The 24966-nt window shown below is 44.3% G+C and overlaps 2 protein-coding genes across 2 annotated transcripts in view; one reads left to right on the forward strand and one right to left on the reverse strand.

The window, feature by feature from the left end:
• Nucleotides 1–2686, forward strand: part of PYGL (glycogen phosphorylase L) — a 41641-nt gene extending 38955 nt beyond the window's left edge. Inside the window, exon 20 of the mRNA XM_059696172.1 lies at nucleotides 2332–2686. Within this exon, the coding sequence (XP_059552155.1) occupies nucleotides 2332–2508 (177 nt within the window). The 3' untranslated portion in view covers nucleotides 2509–2686. The remainder of the gene's footprint in view (nucleotides 1–2331) is intronic.
• Nucleotides 2687–2826: 140 nt separating this feature from the next.
• ABHD12B (abhydrolase domain containing 12B) lies at nucleotides 2827–24966 on the reverse strand. The gene is made up of 13 exons (XM_059696314.1): nucleotides 24737–24966; nucleotides 19802–19929; nucleotides 18318–18420; nucleotides 16311–16430; nucleotides 14152–14182; nucleotides 10982–11027; nucleotides 10747–10876; nucleotides 9754–9791; nucleotides 7998–8077; nucleotides 5636–5718; nucleotides 4004–4082; nucleotides 3291–3409; nucleotides 2827–3180 (listed from the first exon to the last, which is right to left on the reverse strand). Exons 1-13 carry the CDS (start codon nucleotides 24910–24912, stop codon nucleotides 3153–3155), a joined length of 1161 nt encoding a protein of 386 aa, XP_059552297.1. The 5' UTR covers nucleotides 24913–24966; the 3' UTR covers nucleotides 2827–3152.

Below are 24966 nucleotides of genomic sequence, written 5' to 3' on the forward strand. Positions count from 1 at the left end.
ATGTCAAACTTGCACAATGGGCCTCTTCTGTTAAAAGATGGTCCCCATCCAAAGGATGCTCATCTAGAAGCCAAGTATTTGGGTCAGTCTTTCTCGTTCATTAGTGCAAATTGCATTTTTTACTCTTAACAATAATTGTACTGTTGAGGCTTAATGACGAGACTTCCCATCCATGTGAGTTTGTTTTCTAAGCCTCAACAATACATAGAAAGTGAAGAGATGAGGCTTTTATTCTTTTATTTTAATAAGTTTCCAGAGTCTCAACAAACTAATTTCAGACTCTTCTCCACAGTACCTTAAGGAATGATGGTAGTTTTAGATTTTTTTTTAATGCTTATAATGCATTGCTATTGGTTTTAAATAATGTTCTGGTAATTAACAATGACCTGTTAGAGTTCTTTACAAAATCATGAGGTTATTAAATACTTTCTTATATTCTTATTGGTATAAAAAGTATGAGATTTGGATGTTATATATTTTATTAAGGATAAACCCTTAATTAATCATGTTTTGAAATCCCAACGGGATTCAGTATAAACCTACTGGGACATCTACCTTCAGAAAAAAACAAGAAAAGTAGGTCAATAAAGTCTCTCAGTGGATCGTTAGCATTCTAGCATAGTGTTTTCCAAACTTTGTGAGCCACAGGTTAAATCTCTTGACTTGGTTTCTAGCAGACAGTGAATATTAGTGTTCCTTTCATCTGTAGTTTAAAGGAAGGTATCCTCATTTGAAACAAAGCATGGAAAATATGATTTCCATGCAAAAACATCGTAACTATAGCAAAAATTATCGATTAGGTAATTCGCATCCCTGGTTTCCCTGAAAATGAAAAATACGTATTTTTCATTCTTAAGAGAAATATATACTCTAAATAGGAGAAGAGCTCAGTCTGCCCTATTTAGCTCTCAACTGTGAAACATATCTACACTAATAAACGAGAAACATGGTAATTGGCGTACGACCGCTACCCTTTTCATTGGCTAATCAGCGAGATATGCAAATTAACTGTCAGCCAAGATGGCGGCTGGCAGCCAGGCAGCTTGAAACTAACATGAGGCTTGCTTGCCTCCATAACGGAGGATCGTTGGAGGAAACCAACGTTCCCCGCCTGCGGCTGCAGGCCTCTGAGCAGTCAGTTTAAGAAACTCTGTAACAAATACCGCTGGACTTCAGCCAGCAGATTCGCAACATTGTAAGCAAAGGCCAGAAACCTACTTTCAGCCGGAGGCCTAAGAGCTGGAGCCAAGCCTCAAGGTAAAGCTGGCCCAGAATAAAAAAAAAAAAAAGAAAGAAAAAAAGGAGCGGTTGGGAGCTTCAGTCACCCACAGCCTGAAAACAGCCCTCAGCCCCTCACCCAGACTGGCCAGGCACCCCAGTGGGGACCCCCACCCTGATCTAGGACACCCTTCAGGGCAAACCAGCCGGCCCCACCCATGCACTAGGCCTCTATCCTATATAGTAAAAGGGTAATATGCCTCCCGGCACCGGGATCAGCGTGACAGGGGGCAGCGCCCAAACCCCCTGATCGCCCTGCAGCTCTGTGTGTGACAGGGGGCGGGGCCCCAACCCCCTGAGCAGCCCTGCTCTGTGCCTGATAGGGGGGAGCTCCCCAACCCCCCCCCCCCACGGGCCCTGCTCTGTGTGTGATGGGGTAGAGCCATAACCTCCCCATCGGCCCTGCCCTGAGTGTGAGAGTGGCAGCACCCCAACCCCCTATCGGCCCTGCTCTGTGGGTGATAGAGGGTGGTGCCCCAACCCCCTGATGGGCCCTGCTCTGTGTGTGACAGGGGCAGCGCCCCAACCACCTGATTGGCCCTGCTCTGTGCGTGACAGGGGGTGGCGCCGCAACTTCCCCATTGACCCTGCCTTGAGTGTGACAGGGGGCGGTGCCCCAACCCCCCAATTGGCCCTACCCTGAGCATGACTGAGGGTGGCATCGCAACCTACCAATCTGCCCTGCTCTGTGCATGACAGAGGAAGGCGCCCCAACTCCCCAATCAGCCCTGCTCTGAGCCCAACCAGGGGCTGCACCTAGGGATTGGGCCTGCCCTCTGCCACCCGGGAGCAGGCCTAAGCCAGCAGGTCGTTATCTCTCGAGTGGTCCCAGACTGCGAGAGGGCACAGGCTGGGCTGAGGGACCCCTCCTCCCCCCCCCCCCCCCGAGTGCACAAATTTTTGTGCACTGGGCCTCTAGTGTATTTATAATTCACTACAATTTACTCCTATCGTCTTCTCCATGAAATGTGCTTTGATATGCTTGCCTGATGTTTGTCCTAAAGCTCGATGGGCACTCAGGCCCTTGGCCATATATATCTGTGTTGTTTACAGAATCCAAAGGCCTGGAACGCGATGGTACTCAAAAATATAGCTGCCTCGGGGAAATTCTCCAGTGACCGCACAATTAAGGAATATGCCAAGGACATCTGGAACATGGAGCCTTCAGATCTAAAGATTTCCCTATCCAATGAATCTAGCAATGGGGTGTACAAGGCCAGTGGAAAGTAAGTTGTAAAATGTCTCTAGAAAAAAAATAGTTTCTTATTGGACTTGAACCTTTTTGCAACATTCTTTGATTTTGTTTTGTTTTGTTAGCTAACAATCCAGTTAAGTATCTCTGGGGATTGGGCGAGGAAAGTGTATAACTGTATTGGAGCTAAAAATAAAGTATGAATTTCCAGAGCTACCTGAGTCTCAAAAGGTATTATTTTATAACAAATTGAGTAGCATGCTAGGACCTTCCCCTAGAAAAAAAAAATGCGTGGAACGTTTTAATGCCATTTAAATGAACTAAAACACAAATTATTTAACTACATTGGAGCACCTTTCTTACACTGCTATCTAAGTCCAAACCAAAGACTACACCTGATTCACAAATAGCCCAGGGTGTTTGGCAACTGCACATTTTTATATGGGATCCAGTTTTTACCAAATTCTGATTCTCCACAGTGATGTCTCAGCATGTTCCATGAACTAAATGAGAGCATCCCATACCACCCAGCACCCATGCTTGTAGCTGGCAAGTGGCTTGCAGACATGCCAATTGACTTTAGCTCATCCAAGCATACCAGTACAATTGTACACAAAAAAATACACATCACAGGTGGTGTTCGGACCAAGTCTTCGCTGGAGGTTTCTGCTGCTCTCAGACCTCATGCCCACTGCTGGCTCAGGAAATCTCTGCAGAAAAAGGACCCAGATCAAATCACATGCTTTCCCCACCTCGCAGTCCACATAAGCCACAGCAGCCTTTAAGGGAGGAAAATCACATTTAGCAAAGCTACTCTTACCTCACGGTTTTTAACAGTGTGGGGCTTCTACAAAGCAGGTTGTGTTGGAAGCCAGGAGGAAAGATCACCATCTTGACTCTGTCTTTGTTCCTGTATGCATTGCGTGCAATTTCATAGAGCTGGAGGGCACAGAAAGACAGAGACTCAAAGGCTGACCATCAGTGCTGTTGTTTTTCTAAGCTGATTGTCTTACAGTGGTACAGAAACAGCCAGCTTGAGGAGTTAGTCCCATTAGGTCAGAGACATGGAGACTCTCCACATTCCCAACTGGCTGCCTCTACAGCTAAAGGACTGAAAGCTGCATGACTAATAGGGAATGCTGACAGGACATCCTTCCACTGTCCATACCTCCCTGCAAGGGGACAAGGGATTGTGATGGATGCACTTTGTTTGGTTAAAAGAAAAGAAACTGCCTCCCCATTTTTAGAGCCACTACAGGAAAGATACAGCAGTTCCTATAGTATCCTGGGTCCCCACAACACTTCCCGGTTCACAGACCCCAAATGAGGAGCCAGGGTCCACCACTAATGCTCCTTGGAGCTGATTAGTATGGATGCTTACTATACACACCAGGCAGCATGGCTATTAGGGATGTAGGGAATCCCTTAGAATGTCAGAGACCCTCCTTTGGGCTCTCATCAAAGTTTGACTGGAAGAGAAGATGGTGAAATAAGAACAGTATGTCCTCAGTCAGGACTCTGTTCATGGTTTACCTGTTTTCCATTCGCCAAAGGCACTGTTCTGTCATCCTCGCCGTGAAGGATGAGGAGGGGGCAAGACAGGAATTTTACACTAGGAATAGGTAGAAGAAAAGCATTCAGTTCAAGAATTAATGCTGGGATTTCTCCTTCTCCTCCAAGTTAAAGCTTTACCAAAACATGAGGTTTGCCCAAAATACAAGAACTCTCTTTCCTTCCCTCCCAGGCATAACAACTTCATATATAACAAACTTCACACAGTAACTTATTTTTCTTCTGGGTAATACTCTCTTTCTCCTATGCACTCATGTAGTTTAATTAGGTATCTAATTAATTTAATCTACTTCCATGTGATTTTCTTTTAAAATAATGAACACTGAAGTATTGAATTTGTACAGAATTAGAAAAACCTTATCTTTTTCCTTACTCCACCTAATATCATAATACTTGGAATATTATAATTAAAAGAGCCTTGGCTTGCCCTAGCTGGTTTGGCTCACTGGATAGAGCGTCGGCCTGGGGACTGAAAGGTCCCAGGTTCAATTCCGGTCAAGGGCATGTACCTTGGTTGCAGGCACAGCCCCAGTAGGGGGTGTGCAGGAGGCAGCTGATCGATGCTTCTCTCTCATCGATGTTTCTAACTCTCTATTCCTCTCCCTTCCTCTCTGTAAAAAATCAATAAAATATATTTTTTTAAAAAAAAGAGCCCTGGCCAGTATGGCTCATCCCATGCACCAAAAGGGCACCTGCTTGATTCCCAATCAAGGCACATACCCAAGTTTCGAGTTCAATCCCCAGTCAGGATTCATACATTGAGACAACCAATTGATGTGTCTCTCTCTCCCTCTCACTTCCCCTATCTCTCTCTAAAAAATCAATAAAAACTTTTTTTAAAAATAAAAGACTGTAAAAGAAAAAGAAAAACCCTAAAATAACAAGAACTTCCACAGGACAAAATATAACTCTTTGTGGCAATTTACTTTCCCCCATAAGTGTACAGGGTGAACATGTAATTAATGGGTTTGATTAGCTTCCTGGTCAACTTCCTACTCTGGAGGAAGCCTTTCAAAAAGGCTGTGGCATGAAGAATGTTTGTTCCTGACTCCAATGGCATTCTCAAACAATACTTCCCTCCCCCACCCCCTCCCGATACCCATCCATCCCTGCCACGGTGACTTACTGTTACTCCTGAGAAGGTTAGATCCCTGAAGTGTGTTGAAATATGAAAATATTGATAACAACTATGTATCTGCAGGTGCTCAGATTCTCCTACCATAAGAGGGCAACTTGCCAAATTCTATTCATTGGTTTTGCTGTCGGGTTAGTAGGCTGGATAGCAGACAGGTTTTAGTTACGTGCGGAATAAGGCCTAATGTCAGGGAACCCTAAACCTACAGCCCCCTTTATGACTTCAGAGAAAATACTGAGTCTGTAAAGTCATCCAATTAGTCATAAGGAAAATGCCAAATACTAAACACCTGTAGATACATTACCCTAAATCCTAGTGCCCACCTACAAATTCTCATCTAGTCTTTCAGACTTCTCATCTACCCACCCAGTAAGTCACATGATAGTCACCACCCCCCTCCCCTAGGAATCCTACAGGCATAGTAATAGAACAATGGACATTTTTAATCATTGGCTTACTTTTCATCATTAGGGAAGACTATTTTGTCTTTTCTCAAAGCATCCATAAGTGTTTGTAAAAATCCTGGAAGTTTCTGGTAAATCTATTTTTTAAAAGGAAAAAACAATTAAAACTGCCTGCAGCTATATAATTTGTTGTAGTTTTCCAGCATGAACAATAGTAATAGAGAGTAACTTTCTAAATATAATAAACTTGAAAAAAGCAAAATTTTTATGATTGTAAAAGTAATTCATATCCTTGTAGGGAATTTGGAAAATACAAAAGGAAACAGAAGAAACAAATCACACATAATCCCACCATCCATAGACCATCACTGTCCTCTCTTCAAAATACAAACAGCACTATTAACTTATTTCTTCATATTCTGAAAGGAGCAGTGATATAATCTAAAAATTGCTTCTACAGTGAATATAACTAATTGGTATAGTTGGGGAACAGAATATTCTGATTAGTCAAAAAATCCTGTTGAAAGTACACAATACATATAACTAGTTTTGTTTACGTTTTTCTTTGTCTTCTGATTCCACCACCCCTGGAATCAGGACTCCTCTGAGGGAAATTCAATAAAAGAAGCCCTTCAGCAATTCATCTCAAATTCCAAAGGAGTGAGAAGAAAGCTGGTCCAAGCCAATAATCTACTTTGTTATTCCTCACTCCTCCCAGCCCAGGTGCCCTCTGAGACTCAGAGGTCATAGCATCCCCTCCAGCCCAGAGCACAGCCGTGGGTTCCTAATTGGGTCTCCCTGCCTCCTCTCTGTTCTGGAATACCACCAGACAGATATTCTTAAAATACCAGATACATGAAAGGATAAACTCACATGAAAGATATAAAATTACATTATTAGGTGTATGTTCCTAATAATATAACCTCAAAAAAAACTAAAGCAAAAATTGACAGAACTAAAATAGAAATAAACAACTCCAAAATAATGGTGGGATATTTTAATATTCTTCCTTGAGCAAGTGATAAAATTATTAATAACTAACTACAACATTCGCTAAGGACTGATTGCTATAATCGTGTTGCATTCATTTCCCTTATGCGCCTTACGCGCAGGCGCACCATTTCTCTCCACTAATACAAGCAGCAAATATTTTAGCAGCCGATGGCCACGTCATTAGTCTTGGACTGACTTGTTTGATGTGTGCACCAGGAAATATGTCACTTTTGGAGAACAAGAAAAATAGGTTTATTTGCATTATGCTTATTAATTTGTGCAGTTATTCAGTGTCTGGTAAGTTAATGTTCAAGAAAAAAATATTAATTTTTATTAGAATGTTCTATTATTTTATGTTAACGATTACTCATTTATTTCAGCTCTTTGTTTTTAGCATGTCTCTATGGAAATAAACCTATGTTTCTATGAAAATTGAAGCTTTGTTTTTTTGCAGCCCACATAAACTTAAACCTTGTTTATTTGGCCTATGTTAGCCTTTGAGTTTGACATGCTTGTTGTAGAGGAGATTCCTGTATTGAGTTGAAGCTTAGACATTTTCAAGATTCTGTGATTCTGTGAAAGAGCTATCCCAGAAGTAATGCGCTGCCTTTCTCTGAAACAGTTAAGCAAATTCCAAGACGTTCTAAGATGATTTATTGTACAAAAGATTCCAAAAGTAGACAGTTGGAGAAAAGTGCACCTACATTGCCTTCCAATATTAGACAACAATTTAAATTGTGGGGCCATGTATACCTTCTGAGAATCTCTATTTTCTTTCTCTCTCTCTCTCTCCACTCCACTCCCCCCACCTTCTTATCTTCCTCCCTCTCACTCATTTGCTAACATTTTTATGGATGTATGACTATAAGCAATTGAGCATTGGGCTTGAAATAAAATTACAAAATTTGGACAAGCTGCACAATAGATTTAAAAAACTACATCTTGTTGCCCAATTCCTTATATCTTATCTCCTTGGAAAGACTGTCTCCTCTACATGGGAGACTGTATAAAATCATTTGGCAGCTTCCTTGGGTTCTCTGGAGGCTGTCTTATCACAAAATTATGAAAGATATATGGCTGACGGTTATAGGACTAAAAATGATGTATGGGATGTTTGTTTTCACCTTTTAAAAGGATAATAATAATAAATAGATAAACCTAACTTATCTATTAAAAATTGTAAAAGATAAGAGATAAAACTTTGGCTTTTAATAAGCTACTCAATCTATTAGAAGAAAATAAAAGGACTACCAACTCCAAAAGCCGTCAATCATGCCCTTCTTTAATTGCAACTGGCTAATACCCTGTCTCAAGTCAGAGTAACTTAGAGACATATAAAACTGGTTAAGAAAAAGAATGTGGTTAATAAACATAAATGTGTGGAAACACTTTGACATCTTGTGAAGATGAATAAGAGACTCACCTTTAACAAGGGATAATTGATACTTGCAGTCCACATGTTGGTAAATGGAGCTTCCAGAACAATAGCATCAACCGGGGATCCTTGAAAAAATAAAAAAGAAATAACTCCCCTATCATATTTAAATATCACCTTCCCTAAATAAGGGGTAGTTAAGGTCTTGTACATCATTTGTGAAGCTTATTAATAATGCAAATCCCTGGACCCCACTCCAGACTTACTGAGTCAGAAATCAGAATCTCGGGGGAAGTGGGGGGAGGAAATGTGAGAACGTGCATTTCTAACAAGCTCCCCCACCCACCAACCAAGAGATTTCCCCGCACATGGTAGTTGCAAACCAGTACCGTCTTCTAAAACAAAACCAGACTGTCAAGCCTTAGGTAATTTTAGAAAGCAAAGTACTCTGGGAAGGAAACTGTTGAGCAGTCCATTGTTAAGAATGTGCCAGAGGCTGATTAGGTGGTTTTGGCCAACACTTTCCCAGAGAACAATTAGAAAATGTGTGTCAGATGAGGATATGTGCATGTGTATGTGTGTGTTTGAAGGCACCTGAGGGCTGCTAAATCAGTGGGATTTTGAAAGCCAAGACCAAAAGGAAATCTCAAAAACAGAAGAAAAAGCATTATCTTCAAAGGAGCAACAGTAAGACTGGCAGCTGACTTCCTAATAAAACAGTGAAACCCTGAACGAAGTGCTGGAATAAAATTATTGCCAACCTAGAATTCTATGCCCAGTGAAAATATCCTTCAAAAATGAAGATGCAATAAAGACATCTTCAGACCAAAACTGAGAGAATTCATCACCAATAGACAGGCAGAACAAAAATCCCAGATAAAAACAGAGAAATGCTGAAACTAATAAGGAGCAAAGAAAAGTAAATCTAAATCTTGGCTTTTATAATATAAGCAGAATAGTGTTTTATGGAGTGTGTATAGAGAAAATTAAAAAACATGATAGCAAGAGTTCGTAAGTTGAGGAGGTAAATGGAATCAGAGTGCCCCAAGGTCACTGCATTATCTAGGAAGTGAAGCATTCATTTATGTGAGAATTTAGTTCAGATACTGTAACAGTGTCCACGCTGTGAAGGAAGTGACTGGGAGCCATGAGAGCTTAGAGGAGCATTGAAATAATGCTTAGTTTCTTTACATACATAATTAAGCTTGTGAATAGTAGGTGACTTGCTCTAAAGTGCTTACATAACTCCACCTGACCTTATTGCCAAGTAAAGTTTAAGATATGATGCAAGAGATTACAAGCTTTTAATGCTTGTCAAAGTCACCTGGTCCTATTCACAGAGATTCCAATCATGAAAATAGATCCAGGAAACCTGTGTTTTAAAAAAAGCATCCCCTGAGATTCTGACACAGGCAGTTCTCAGTACACTTTTAGAAATGCTGACATAAATATTATATAAGAAGGGCTGCAGAAAGCAAGCCTTGCCTGTTATTCCATATGTATTATTTTCCTCTCCTGTGATCCAAATGACTCCATAATAACAGTTATTATCACTTCACAATGAGCACTCTTTCAAAGGTAATTTTAAGTCTTTCCTTAGTATTAATTTTTAAATTCATCATCTTGAACAACAGCTATTGTTTTATATTAGAGAGAAAAAGGAACGTTTGCTGCACTATCAGAAACTGCCTAAAGTTGGGGTGCTTTAGGTATCTCTGTGTTGGCAGTGTACCCAATAGTCTCGACTCTTTTCAGTTCCCCATCTCAAGCGAGGAAATTATACCACATAATCATTTTACAGTACCTTTCTCTTCTAGTACTCTCGCAGCATTCGTTACAACTCTGAAAAGCAATGAAAATTAGTACATATGCGAAGCCGTGACTCAACAGTCAAGTAAATGATACAAAATGCAACACCCAGTGGGAGCATCTGATGAAAGCTCTGGAAGCTCTGGTTAGAAAATGCATAGACACAGCATTTTGCACAGAGTTTCCAGGTGTCCCACTGACTCTAAATTAAGAATCCTTTTCCTTAAAACTCTCAAGGAGAGCGCTGCAGTGGGCTTCAGGGTCACAGAAAACCGTAGAGCTCCCGTGTTTTACAAAGAGGGCAAGGCCTCCAGCCACGTGGGAAGTGAGAGAAGCCAGAGAGTCTCTGTCCCCAGACCAGTGGTCACCACGGTGGTCCGTTGTGGCAAGCCAGCACGGCCATGGCATACTCAGCCCCAGGGCGCCTTCTGTGCTGCGCCAGCTCAGCCAGGTTCAGTGAGCCTGAGAGGGGCGGTGAAGGATTAAGAAAAGACAGACAAGAAAAGAAAGCTGGGTCTGGGTGGGACGCTGCCCTCTTTGATGGAGAGAGACAGCGCCACGGCCTGTAAGCCGTCTCTTTATTTTATAGCCAGATTCCACAAGGCAAAGTAAGGGTGTGGTTACAACATTCTCGTGGGTTTCGAATCTACTCAGTTACATGCACCTGAACTCTATCAAGCCCACATCACTCAGACATGTGGGGCCACGTGTTCGGACCATAGGTTCAAGCTTACAACTATAACTGTTGGCTATGATTGTGCTGGGAGGGCTTTTCCCTCCAAGCTGGGACTTGCACGTGGACATGAGAGGACTGTGCCCTCTCATTAGTCGGAGGCTTGAACCTGTCCAAACACTGTAGCCACTCTCCACAGTCCGTGAGGTCTGAAAGGTGGGCGACCACTGCCCTAGAGTATTGCTCCTGTCAGGGCTCACTCCTGCCTGGAGCCCCAAGGACCCACCTAAGGACCCATCTGCGGACCCCACTTACCCTGTACCCAGAGAGTGGCCCCAGAGGCACACGGGGGTGGTGCCACTTCTTGCCTTGGTCCACTCATAGACACAAATAGCGTCCGCAGTCAGTCCCTCCTCTGTGGGCTTACCCGTAGAGTCCCCGAACCCTGGCAGCAAGGAAAGGCAAACACAGTATCACCGCCTCCAAAGTGAGAATCATCGAAGGCCTCCTGCTTCTGGAAAAATCTGTGTACACTGTTCTTAACACATACCTCTGTAGTCAACAGACAAGACGTGAAAGCCACCATCGCTCAGCACCTAGATGACAAAGGAGCTGTTATCTTCAATTAGAAGATGCAAACAGAAAAGGTTTGACACTTCCATAAGCCTAGTTGTGACAGTTTCATAAATAGGGAAAAGATTTATTTTTGAAATCTGGTGTTTTGCTTCAATCTTGAGATGGCCAGACTCAATGGGAAGTAAGGAAAGCAGTGTGGCAGGGCTGGGTCCAACAGCCTGGGTCCCAGTGTGGCTCTGCCACTTGCCAGCTCTGTGACCTTGGGCCACTTGCCACTTAACATTTAAATATGCAAATATTATTCTGAAATGTGAAAAACAATAGTAGCTGCCTTCATGATTGTTGGAAGATTACATGAGATGACCTATTTAAATATCTTGGTACATAGTAAATGTCCTTTTTAAGAATTCCCTTGAGAATAAGAACTCTACACAGAATTGTAGTAGAGGCAATCAAATAAGGGGGAGATCATTATATTAAATACTAGAGGCCCAATGCACAAAAATTCATGCAAGAGTAGGCCTTCCTTTCCCCAGCTGCCGGCACCCGCTTCCCTCCAGCATCCGGGACCCCAGCCTCCCTCTCTAGCCGCAGGTAGGCACCCGGGACCTGGGCAGCTTCCCTCTGGCCCTGGCTTCGTCCAGAAGGACATCCGGAATGACATCTGGAAGGACATCTGGTCTAATTAGCATATTACCCTTTTATTATTATAGATAAACAGATAAAGAATTACTATCAATCAAAGATAAAGAGATCATTGGGTGATATCAAACCACTGCCAAGCCCTATGTAGACAAATGTGGAAAGAATATGAAAACATAACTTTGAATTACAAAGACAGACAAAGGGAAGACAGAGAAAAGGACAAAATTTACTGTACAGACACTTTTAAAACTAAATCCGCCCTGACCGGTTTGGCTCAGTGGCTAGAGCGTCAGCCTAGGGACTGAAGGGTCCCGGGTTGGATTCCAGTCAAGGGCATGTACCGTGGTTGCGGGCACATCCCCAGTGGGGGGGGCGGGGGGGTGCAGGAGACAGCTGGTCAATGTTTCTCTCTCATCGATGTTTCTAACTCTCTATTCCTCTCCCTTCCTTTCTGTAAAAAATCAATAAAATGTATTTTTAAAAAAACTAAATCCTCACAACAGTCCCATAAGGTAGGTATTTTCCCCATTTAACAGATAAAGAAACTGAGCCTTGGAGAGTTTAAATAATCTGTTCGTATTTGCTCACCCAAATGTCTAGAGGCAGAACCAAGATTCGCACCTGGGCCTGCACATGTCCAAATACCATGCCTCCTCTTCCCACGGCATAGACGTGGGTGGCTGAAACTCATTATAAACTTTTACATACAAATAGAACTGATAGCCCTAATTGGTTTGGCTCAATGGATAAAGCATCGGCCTGCGGACTGAAGGGTACCAGGTTTGATTCTAGTCAAGGGCACATCCTGGGTTGTGGGTCCGATCCCCAGTAGGGGGCGTGCAGGAGGCAGCTGGTCAATGATTCTCTCTCATCATTGATGTTTCTATCTCTCTCTCTCCCCCTCTCCCTTCTTCTCTGAAATCAATAAAAACATATTTAAAAAAATAGAACTGATAAGGAGAAAATAAATGTAACTTTTCAATACCCATTTAAACTACATTTATTCCAAAAAAAGTTATCTAAGAAGCAGGTCAGTTAAGCATCCAGGGAAATAGAAATATCCGTGTGTTATTTGTGACACTGCAAATTGAAGGACCACTTGATAATACAACTCAAGAACAACAACAGCAACAGAATCTAAGAATTTATCTCTAGGGGAAAAAAAATCCCAAAGAAGAATAAACTTAATGCTTAAAGTTTTCTGTAGCAATTTTATTTCAAAGTAATCGCCTATCCAAATAAGTAAACGAAGAGCTCCGGAAGTGTGGCCAGGCCGGGAGATGATGACTATGGCTGTGGTATCCAGAATCTGCCTGGGGGAAGAAGTGCTATCATACCTTCCCACCCACCCTGCTGCCACAAGGATGACTACACCTCCAACTTTTCTTTCTGTGCACACAGGGACCTACTACTCAGCTCTGCCATGAGTGGGAGGAGACATCAGCTTCACCACCACCCGATGTGGGCAGTGCAAAGAGAGGGGTGCAGGATGGAAAGCAAACCTAAAAACTAATAGGCATCACCACCCCAGGCAACACTCTATCCAGCCCTCCACTCCTCCGCAGAGGAGCTCTGAGAAGGCAGTGGAGAGAGGAGCTTCCTGTCTGAATGGGGGAGGGAGGATGAAGAAGGGGCTGGGGATTCCGGGCCCCACAATTACTGTTAAATCAAGAAAGAGTGGAGGTGGGAGCTGGCACGTGAGAGGAGAGATCAGGTCTTGTGGTCAGTAATTGGACAAGCTGCCTGGTCACCTGCGGCAAAAATTACCCAACTGGCGTGTGGGAGAGGATCAACAGCCTGCCTGACTGGCTCTGAGTCAGAAGGCAGAGATGGCGAGTGCACAGCCTGCCATCGCCCTCACACCTGGAAATGCAGGGGCTGCCCCCTCAAATAGAAGTCATGGAACAGGCGAGGACAGTAGAGTGTGGCCACCATCCACTGTGCAAAACCCTTTATGGAGCGGAAGCCCGGGCCTGAATGACTTAAAAACAGACATTCTCTGTCTCTATCCTGTACCACCAAAAAGGTTGTTTCTTGTAGGCATGACTCTCGCACCTAATACAGGGTGTCCCAAAAATGTATACACACTTTGAATGATTATTAATTCCAATGGGTTAAATCGGACAAGAAAGAAACATTGGGAGCTATCAGCTGTAAAGTGTGTATACATTTTGAGGGACACCTGTATATTCTCTCAATCCATCCCCCAGCCCCCAGAAAAATCAAACAAACATGTCATCAACTCCATCTGCTAATGAAGGCAACGCATTCACGAAAGCGTTTTGGGACTCAGAGATAGTCACGTCTACTTTGACCCCCCATGGGCAAGGCTGGAAGAAAAGTCCACTCACGCATGGGACTTTGGGCCCCGACACCAAACCCACCCTGGGGAGCTCTCAGTCGATAACCTTGCCGAAGCTGAGGAAGATCTACGGCCCCAGCCCAGAAAAAAATACATGGAGACATAAAATGGGTGCCTTGGGGCCCCTTCAGACATACCTTTACGAGATTAAGCCTGTGACGAGCTGCCCTGTAGAAAAGGTTAAAAAAAAAAAGCAAGATTTAGGAATTGGGAAGACAAATTCAATAAAAGTCGCTATCATGCTGCTGGCATCTGATCTCACACCTTTCTTCTTCGGGATAGAGAAATAAATAACAAGGAGAAAGGGGAACGGATGTGTCAGGGGGATGACTGACGGCCCCCCGCCGCTGCCGAGCTCCTCTGCATGAATGCTGGGTCCCAGATCTCCGCTCCTTGTCATACATTTGATGACTAAGCATTAAATCCATCTCCTCACACTCCTACACAGCAAAACTTGTTTCTAAGAATACTTTCAGAAGCCAACGGAAAGTAAGTTCCAGAAAGTGGCTTTTTTAGAACAAAGGATGATGTAGTCATGTTCACTACTCTAAGATCTGTCTGGTCCCTGTCCACTCCGCCACCAAGTGCCAGACGAAGCAAAGGAGACACAAGTCCCTGGAGGTACAAGAAACATTGGTTTCCAGAATAACCATACCATACGTGAATGAAACAGAGACAACGTTGACTCAAAAGGCAGAGACTTCTTTAAAATTTTTTCTTAGAGCCAAGTTTCATAAACTTTAGTGGGTCATGGAGCCCTTTGAACATGTGGTTAAAGCTATGGACTCATTTCCCAGAGGGAAAAGGGTATTTACACTTCAAATGTACAGTTTTGGGAGGGGGTTCATGGCCCTTCTTGGGCTTTTATGGATCCCAAGTCTAGAACCACTGTTTCCATCAAGGTCCCCCATAACCTCCGTGTGGCCCCCTTTCAGCTCAGTACTACTGATGGCAAGCTGAGACTTGCAGGCAGGGGCCAGGAGGAGGCTGGGGCTGACCCCTGAGCGAGTAAATCTGTGATGACTGAAGCAATAGCAGATGCACCAGCGGGGCAGACAGGAATTGGGGTCCGCCTGATCCTGTAAGTAGGTGCATTGTAACACCATGAGAGCGTCCGCACTATCAGAACCACGTTGAACCACGTTGGGAAATGTTAAATTCACAGGCAATCTCTGTAAATGTGACTCTAAAATGGACACCTCGAGAAAGCCCTTGAGCAAAGCCAAGTCTTGAGAAAGCCATCATCTGACGGAAAAAGACAGTGAGAAAAAGAGACCTAGGCAAGGGAGCCCAGGGACAGATTCCAGACCTTGTCACTTAGTTTGAAGTGTCTCTCCAGAGACAGAACCAGGTCAGTGGGTCTGTGAGGCACACTGCCCCACCCCCAAGCTGAGGAGACCCAGTCACAGCTGATAAGCGTCACCCACCACAATTACAGGCTACTGATGGCTCTGGCACAGCCGTGGGCAAACTACGGCCCGCGGGCCGGATCCGGCCCATTTTGAAATGAATAAAACTAAAAAAAAAAACACCCTTTTATGTAATGATGTTTACTTTGAATTTATATTAGTTCACACAAACACTCCATCCATGCTTTTGTTCCGGCCCTCCGGTCCAGTTTAAGAACCCATTGTGGCCCTCGAGTCAAAAAGTTTGCCCACCCCTGCTCTGGCAGCACATTGAAGGAGAGCCAGGCTTCTAGGAGGCAGTCTTTGTCACAAAGTAAAGTTGGGGCCACAGAGGGGAAGCTGAGGCATCAATATTCTAGGCCAGAACTCAGTACCCATGGTCAGAATTCCAGGTGATCGCTCCCAGGAAGTCCATACTGTTGATTAATAGGATTCATGCTATTTCTGTGAAAAGACCACTTCATGTATTTCTGTGAAAAGACCACTGATGTGGAAACTGCTCTTCCTACCCCCATATGTCAATGCCTATTCCCTTTCCAATCATCCATGGGGTCAATCCATCATTGCAGACACTCTTAGGGAATAAAGGAACCACTGCATTCCTGGAAATTAATATCTAAATCTTGCAAGTTAGTGTCCCTCTCAGCTAAGGATCCACATTATTCTACATATAGAACATATGGATTTTGTTTTTAAATAGAAGCCTATCATCAAATTTCAACAAAGAAAAAAAAAATGTGGCGGCATGCTTAGAGTGGAAAACTGAGCCCTGCCTTTCACTCCCCAACAGAGCTGAAATGCTCTCTGTCTCTTCTCTCTGAGTGAGTGAGTGAGTGAGTGAGTGAGTGAGTGAGTGAGTGAATGAATATCCAAGCAAAGGCACTGACCTGTGTTCTGCACTGCCGTGAAGATAGACAATAATTGGGTTGCCATCATGAAGGGCTGCTTCGTACCAGCAACGGTCCTTCCCTTTAGCATCTTCCCCCCGGCAGCTGGGAACTGTGTGCCTGAAGGGCAAGGAAAGTTTTTAACAAACATGGACAGAGAGAAGAGTTCTCTATCCTCGCCAAAGTCTGAAACACTCCTTATCTCAGTCAGATAGATGATAGATAGATAAGTTTACACAGATAAATGTTTCTCTAAGTAGTATATGCACATGCCAAACATTAAACTATAATACTACAAAGCGTCCTATAATGAAAACCACTATTGCCTTGCCCCATCTCCCCCATGTACAGAGACAACCCCTTTTTACCATTTACTGTTTTAGTTCTTCTGACTCCCGCACCTAATGATCTTCCAACACTGCAGTTCTTGGGTTCAATCCATCAACATGCAGTCCATTGAGTGGAACCAAGTAAAAGGTAACAGATATTTGTGCATGCTATTGGTTTGGCTGAATAGACAAGTTGGAAATAATTTATAGGGAAATCCGTTTAGGTGAGAAAAAAGAACTATCACATGAAACTAAGCTATTTTACTCAAGAAACCCAGTGACTTTGTGATTTTTAAACACCTGTCTGAGCTTCAGTCCCTCCACCTTGTTAAACCAATGAATAAACCCTGAAAATATAAACACTGCCATGTGACATGTCATAAGGTGACTTGGAGAACTGGCCACATGATGACAAGTCCTCAGTCCTCTAAATCTTTAGAGGCAGAACGACTCACATCAAATCCCAGGGCCTCCGCACTGAGAAGACAGGTACCACTGCCAGCAGGAGAGGCCAACTAGACAGTCCACTCACCAAACCAAGGATCAATGGGGTTAGGATAAAGAAAAAAAAGATTTTCCAACTCCAACATTCTTAGCCTAACTGTACTCTGCAGTTTAGGAAGAAGTTATGTGAATCTATATTGGTTCCTAAACACCCCATGGTCACATGTTTAAATTCGGGGAGATGAAATATAAATCAGCACTGGAAAATTGGCAGCCAAGAGCAAGTAGTAGAACCAAACAGAAGAAGATATTGAGATTAGCATATTTAAAAGGCAATAGAATGCTCATTCAAATGTTGACAAACATTTATTGAGTGCCTTCTCCGTGCCCAGCACTGTGCTAAGCAATGAAAACCCACCAACAGAGTCACCTATGAAAGATATAGTCTTGGTCCTGGCCAGGTGGCTCAGTCGGTTGGAGCATCATCACATACTGGTGATGTTGTGGTGATCGAACCCCACACTGGTTCGATCCTCAGTTGGGGTGCATATGGGAGGCAACCAATCAATGTTTCTCTCATACATCAATGTTTCTCTCTGTCTCAAAATACAAAACATATACTCAGGTGAGGATTTAAAAATAAAAATGATATCGTCTTATAAGGGAAGACAGACACAGATAATTGCACAAACATTCCTTAAATTACAGTGGGAATAAATGCCATAAAGGACAAATACAGGTTGCCACTAACATATGCCTAAAATGGGGATGAGGAAAAGCTTCCCTGAAAATTACCAATCTAACACCCAAAGGGTGAGTAGGCAGCTAGTTAGGAAGAAGACAGAAGCAGAAGGAGCAGAGAGATAGAAAGAATTGTTGCAGACAGAGAGTGTGGCTTGGTATGCGAGGAGGCCAGTGGGTCTGCAGTACAATGGGAAGAGTGGTTGGTGTAGAACAAGTCAGGAGAAGGGGCCGGGGCCAGATCCTCCAGGCCTGGTGAAGGACCCAAAGCAGCACAACACCTAAAAGTTGTCACCCTCCAAAGTAAAGTTCCTGGAAAGCTCATTGAAGCAGGTCAAGTATCAATACAAAGGGAAGGCGCATGGAGCAGCTCCCAGGTGCCTCCAAAGAACACCAACCTCTCCACCGGAAGTAGCACAGCACTGCTCACCCTTCCCCTAGTAATACGAAAACCAAGTCCATAGGCAACCCACGGTCCAATCCCTGCACTCACCAGATTCCCAGAATCACCCCGGGTTCAACCTTGATGTAAAAGTTCACTGTGTGAGGCATCTTTAACTCCGGCTTCTTTAAGTCCACAAGAAATGGTGCTTTGACTGGAAGGCAGAAATCATTATCAGCTCCCAGAATCACAAGCAAGGTGTGTTTGTTTTTTTTTATCACAATCAAAAGAAGTAATTAGTCTCATGGTAACATGTTTCTCAGTTGCAAGCTACTACACTAAATTCTTAGCAACATATTTCACCTCTATTTTTTGTAAATGACATGGCATTTTGTACATATGTGTTCATGATAGTTGTTTTCTTGCTCTAATTTCCCTTTTACCTGTATATAAAGTATAGTATTAGGAATATGGTATTTTGCTACCATAAATTCTGTTTTGTCAGTTACTAAGCTACTTACCCCAGCTTTATTCTGACTTATGGTTGGTTGGTCTATCCTTTTTCATTCTTCAGTCTTTCTGTGTCTTTTGTTTTAAGTGTGTCTGATGAAGATTCTATATCCTTGAAACTTGTTTTCTGAATCCAATCTGAGATTCTAGGTTTTTTATTGATGAGCTTAAATCATTTGCATTTATTTTATATTTACATATATTTCAACCACCTTATTTCATATTTTCCATTTATTGGTGTGTGTTTTTCATTTTTTTCTCTTTCATGATTTCCATTTGGACAGAACTGCTTTTCTTCTTTTGGTTTAAAAGGAAAACATCCTAGTTTTGTTCCTATGGTAGTTACTCTTATGGAAGCAAAGTATTTTATTTTATAAACTAGGACTAGCTTATAAAAGAATTGACAAAAAAAAAAATTCTAAAGCTAGATTTTAAAATAGCACCAGTGAGTGGCAGCTCATAGTAGGGAATTTACTCAATCCTTATCTGAAACTAAAAGCAAAGGAGACCATTCCCCTAAAAAGGTAAGAGGACCTAAAACAGGTAATGAGTGTTCTGCTACTGTCAAGTGTTAGTTTTTAAAGTGAAATGTCCAGGATAAACATATACTTGGGGACATGTAGATGAGAGTGTTACCCATGTACTAGAAGGGCTATGTAGTACATTGACTAACACAGCACTCAGTCAAAAAGACATGGGAAAATAGAGTCCCGCCATCAGCATCTCTCTCTCTCTCTCTCTCTCTCTCTCTCTCTCTCTCTCTCTCTCTCTCTCTCAATATAGGCAAGAAGAGGAAGTGAAAAAGAGAATACAGTAGGCAGTAAAACATTCACATTAACAGTTGATTTGAAGACGGAGCTCCTTAATTGGAACCCTACCCACAAGACCATGGTTTTCTATCTCCAACAGATTGCAAGGACTTATGCTAAACCCCAAAACCAATAGTAAATTGATTTCAGACCATTTAGCTTGAACCACAATTTTTTAACTGACGTGTCTTCTCATTGTGCCACAACTTTAAGGGCAGTGAGTTCCTTATTTGGGAAAAAAATATATAGGCAAATTCATGAAGGGTATATACTTACAAAAATTAAAATAAATTAGCATGTCCATCAGAGGAGGGAAAATGTGTTCTTTTAATGGTTTACTAGTAAAGCTGTTGTACTGAGTGGCAATTTTCCTTCCGAGTGTTTCACAGCATTGTGGAATAGATCTGCAAGATATTGTGAAACAAACAAGGTATTGAAAAAAATCAGTCCCGGTTTTGTCTAAGTCATGTTTTTTCTCTTAAGGTCAAAATCAAATTTCAGAGACCAACACAAGGAATTACAGGTAACTTGACATTTAAGTATTTACAGAACTATACGTAATTAGGGCAGATCAAGACTGGGCAGGCACTAAGGAGAAACAGGTGAGGAAATCAATAGGGCAGGGCCCCAACCAGCTGTGAAAAAGCCCAAGAATGACAGGACAGGAGAGGAGGGGACACCAGGCTTATGCCGTCACTGTAGTCCCATAGAAGAACCCCAAAGTCATCAGGAACCAGGATTCAATTTAACAGTTGCCACGGTTTTTAATTATATCATAATTCAGTGCTGTATGTGTTAGCTATTATTCTTAGACTAAAGCATTACGCAAATAATCATCAGAACATCACTCTTCTGACTGGGTCGCAGGAAGAAATGCGCCGATAAGAGAAAATTCCCACTTCTGATTACATCCCTGGTGAGAGGGACCACGAGGAGCAGGGTGGGGAGAGGGGAGGACGTGAGGTCAGCTACAGCAGGGCTGGGGCCTGGTCAGGGGAGCACATAGTGGGGTCATGCATATTGTTTGTCCTACTGTTCCCGGTGTCACAAGCCACCTAAACTGGGAGCCATCAGCCAACAAACTATGATTTGTCCATGAGGCATGACTAGTGTCACTTCGGTCTCTAGCCACATCTCTCATGAGGGTTGCGTGTCTCTTACCTTTGAGAAACAAGGGATAGAGGAGGTCAGTGGCAACACCTCCTGTTCCCAGTTTTTGTCCACATCCCTTTCACTACTGTGAGCAGTCAATGTAAAGACTGCTCCATATAGGCACACTGTGAGGTCAGGGGTGCTGAAAAGCACTTTTGATGAATTGTTTCCCCTACCCGTGGTCGGCAAACTTCGAGCCACATGCAGCTCTTTGGCCCCTTGAGTGTGGCTCTTCCTAAGCCTTAGGAGTAGCCTAATTAAGTTAATAACAATGTACCTACCTATACAGTTTAAGTTTAAAAAATTTGGCTCTCAAATTTCAATCGTTGTACTGTTGATATTTGGCTCTGTTGACTAATGAGCTTGCCGACCACTGCCCTAGACCAGAGGCAGAGAGAAGATAACTATCATTACCTGTACCTTGCAAATGAGAAGACTGACAAGTTACCTCCCCGACGTTACACAACCAGTGAGTGGCACAGCCACGTGCACCCGGTCTGTCTGACCCCAGAGTTCCGAGATGACCTCCAGTGAGCTGTCACACTCCTGGCGAGTTCATCTGGCCACCCAGGCACGCAAACATGAGCCCCGGGGACAAGGCTGGTCTCTGGCAAAACTCAGCTCTTGGAGAAGGCTGTTTCAGGACCCTCTCCTCCCATTCTGCACGTTTGCCCCCTCTCAGGGTCCCTTCCTGCCCCCGCTTCCTCCCCACTTCCTGCACCTATATTCTCAGGAGCCTTCTGATACCAAAGTATCAAAGAAAGGCCTCTAAAAAACTTCCCTCCAGTGTTAATAACTTAAAAGTCAGAGCGCTTATATGCCTTTGGAAGAGGCCTGGAGGGAGGCGATAATGATTTTCCGATGGATTTCCAGCAACTCTGCAGGGAGTGGAAAAGATAGGTGGGCTAAGGGTAATGAATAGCTCTTCAAATACATCAGACATAGGCAATTGCCTACTCATGAACCCAGCAAGAAAGAAATGAAAATGACTGTTGCATAATACTTTAAAATAGCCTCCATGAAGGTGGTAGAAAGGAGAGGACGTTATTGTTCTGATTTTAAAGATAAGACATCAAACCCCAGAGAAGTCACTTTGAGCCACAGATCAAGCCCAACGGGCAGAATTGAACACAATCGGAATTCTGATGCTTCCTCCCAGCTGGCCAGCCCCAGCTTCCATTCTCCTGGCTCTCTGAACTCGGGCTGCCCCGCCTGTTAGGCTCCTGCTAAGTTATCTTTTGAAAGTAGCGGGGTGCTTGGGAGGCCGAGGCAGTAGAAGGAAACATGTTCCTGTTTTGAAAGAATAATTCATACAGGACCCTTCTCTCAAATAGCTGAAGGCACTTCTGTGAGAAAGAACAGAGTGGCCGGACCCCTGGAGTAGGAACAGCGCTTCTTTTAACTAGGGGATTGTCAATTTGACTTCCCCTAGATCAGGAGGGATCAAAAGTCACCCGTGGCTGATAGACCTTATTTGAGCGGAGGATGCAGCGTCAGCCCACTCCCTGCTAATGGGCGGCCACATCAAACAGCCACCTCGACGCTCTGTGCTCCTTCGCCTGCCCTTTGATCAGCAGTAGCTGTAACTGCACAGCATCCCGCAGGAGCCGCAGGACCTAACTGGATGAACCTTACAGGAGAAACCTGGTGGGGCCTGCGCTGCTACAGGGCAAATCATCCATGCTTCATGCTCAGAGGTGTCTACCAACCAGCTTTGGGATGCCCAAATCTAATCACATTTGGCCAGACAACTATTCCAAATATGAAGGCATGCTACATATCCACCATCGGTGCCCATTCATTCAGCCAACATGCACTGATCGCCAAGCAGCAAGTGACATCTACGTACGTCCTCCCCTCTTCTCCCCTCCCTACCAAACCTTCCCCTCCCTTCCCATCCACTCAAGTGTCCCTTCTTTGTCAAAGCCTCCTAAACACATCTTCCTACGGCGACCTTTCTTCTCTTTTCACCCCTCCCACAAATTATAATCGGAGCCTTAATTGTTGTCTGATTGTTTTTTTATCATTAGCCCCGACTTCCCAACTCTATGCCAGGCCCCGGACGTCAAGAACCACGTTGCTTGTATTACAGGCCTGGTAATGCTTCTTTTACATTCCACTCTGGCCAGACAGGGCTGAGCTCCATAAAGATCTGTGGAGCAGCAGGTTGAAACTGAAATAAAAGGTGCACAGCAAGCCCTCATGATGTGAGCTGACCTACAGTAACTGGCTCTGAGAAACCAGAGCGACCCAGGATTCTGGGTGTTGGTCTGGGCCTCAGCCTCAGCACATGTCAAGTTAGATCAGTCATTTTCAGCTGAGACAAAGAATGCACTGCTAGTATTTTATTCCTTCAGGAAGCATCCCTTGAGATTTAGTTTTTAGTAATTAGTAAGGCAAGTTGTAGAGGGTCCCCAACTCCCCATCTCCATTCCATTATCAACAAAGCGACTTGTTCTCTAAAAGCAAGAACTGCAGCTTTGATTCTCTGCCAAATAAATGTTAACCCATCAGCCATCAGCATTACAGAAAGCACTAAGGAGAAAGTCAGTAAATGCCAGTTTTCCCAGAACAACGGACCGTATCTGGGAGATGAGGCCCGTGAATACGAAGTTTGAAAAGTGCTGTCAGGCCCTAGCTGGTCTGGCTCAGTGGATAGAGCGTTGGCCTGCAGACTGAAGGGTCCCGGGTTCGATTCTGGTCAAGGGCACATGCCGGGGTTGTGGGCTTGATCCCCAGTAGGGGGCATGCAGGAGGCAGCCGATCAATGATTCTCTCTCATCATTGATGTTTCTCTCTCCCTCTCCCTTCCTCTCTGAAATCAATAAAAATATATTTTTAAAAAGAAGAAGAAAAGTGCTGTCAGTTGGAATATTCTGACTGGTGTTCAGACCCAAACAAGGGGCTGGGCCTGCACTGCTGGGCCCAGGGAGTGCTGCTCTCTGCTCTCTGCCTTGAGCCACAGAAGGAATAGAAGACAAGATCCATGTTTGTCTTCACCGCTTGGACTTTCCAAAGTGAAGTCTCCTTTGTCAATGCGAGTCTTGGATGTTTCATAATGAACAAAATTAAACAAAAACAAAAGTAAACAGCCTGGCCAGCATGGCTCAGTGGCTGAGTGTCCACCCAAGAACCAGGAGGTCATGGTTTGATTCCTGGTTAGGGCACATGCCCAGGTTGCTGGCTCAATCTCCAATATAGGACATGCAGGAGGCAGCCGATCAATGATTCTCTCTCATCTTTGATGTTTCTATCTCTCTCTCCCTCTCCCTTCCTCTCTGAACTCAATAAAAATATATATATATATTTTAAAAGGTAAACAAAAATGCCAGTAACTTCCCACACCAACAAAACAAGATACCCGAATTCCTGGGTCCTGGGTCTCTAAGCAACACCTGGCTGCAATGCCAACAAGGCTGGTAATATACTGCTGGTGGATTCAGGTGGTTTAAGATGGTTGTTTAAGCCAAGGATTGGTGGGAGGAGGAAAACAGAAACGCATCGACACAGGCATTTCAGATTTAAAGAATGCAGCCCAGGTGATGCCAGGTTATGGTTTCAATGTCCTACTCATCTTCAGCATTGTGGGGAGATGTTTGTTCTTTAAACACAGGCCAGAGAGTTCACACCCAGGGAGCCTTCCCCTCCGCTTCCATCTACCAGGGAGACCCTTGACCTAAACCCATGGCACCCAAGAGTACCACGTGGACTATAATGGTCAAGGCAGATAAGCGAGAGGAAGCTGAGCCATCTTTCTGGAATCTCTATTTCAGAAGCCCAGAGGGATAGACCTTAGAAAATCAAACCCGGGAGTCTCGGCCACGGTAGGGGCTGAGGCTGAGGATAAGGGTCATCCAAAGAGCTCAGGTTCACAGGGCCCTGGGGCCTCTGAAGCGTCCCCTTCCGTCCTCCTGCCCAGGAGCCCCAGCGCCTGCCCTGGGCCCCAAGGAGGGCCTTGCGCTCCCCTCGCCCTCCCCTTACCCTCCCTTCGCCCCTCCCTGAGCGGCCGCGCCGGCACTGCGCTCGCTCCCGGGCGGACCGGCGGAGGCGCGCACTCACCGCACGTTCCTCACCACCATGTCCCACCAGGCGGCCACGCTGTACTCGTCCGCGCAGTCCTCCCCGTCCGCGCAGTCCTCCCCGTCCACGCAGTCCTCCCGGTCCACGCAGTCCTCCGCGCGCGGCTCCATCGCGCACCGCCGCCGCGGGAGCTGCTGCGGGGAGCCCGGCTCCATCGCGCACTTTGTCGCGAACCGCCGCCGCGGGAGCAGCTGCCGGGACCCAGGGCC

Source organism: Myotis daubentonii, chromosome 1 (genome assembly GCF_963259705.1).
Source record: "Myotis daubentonii chromosome 1, mMyoDau2.1, whole genome shotgun sequence".
Lineage (NCBI taxonomy): Eukaryota > Metazoa > Chordata > Mammalia > Chiroptera > Vespertilionidae > Myotis > Myotis daubentonii.

What these genes read in the sequence shown, in the direction of transcription:
- ABHD12B (XM_059696314.1), bottom strand. Translation starts at nt 24,912, where the DNA reads ATGGAGCCGGGCTCCCCGCAGCAGCTCCCGCGGCGGCGGTGCGCGATG. An exon ending in GGGGTGATTCTGGGAATCTG is followed by an intron (nt 16,431 to 18,317) that starts GTGAGTGCAGGG and finishes CTTGCCCTTCAG; the next exon opens with GCACACAGTTCCCAGCTGCC. An exon ending in ACAGGCTTAATCTCGTAAAG is followed by an intron (nt 11,028 to 14,151) that starts GTATGTCTGAAG and finishes TTTGTCATCTAG; the next exon opens with GTGCTGAGCGATGGTGGCTT.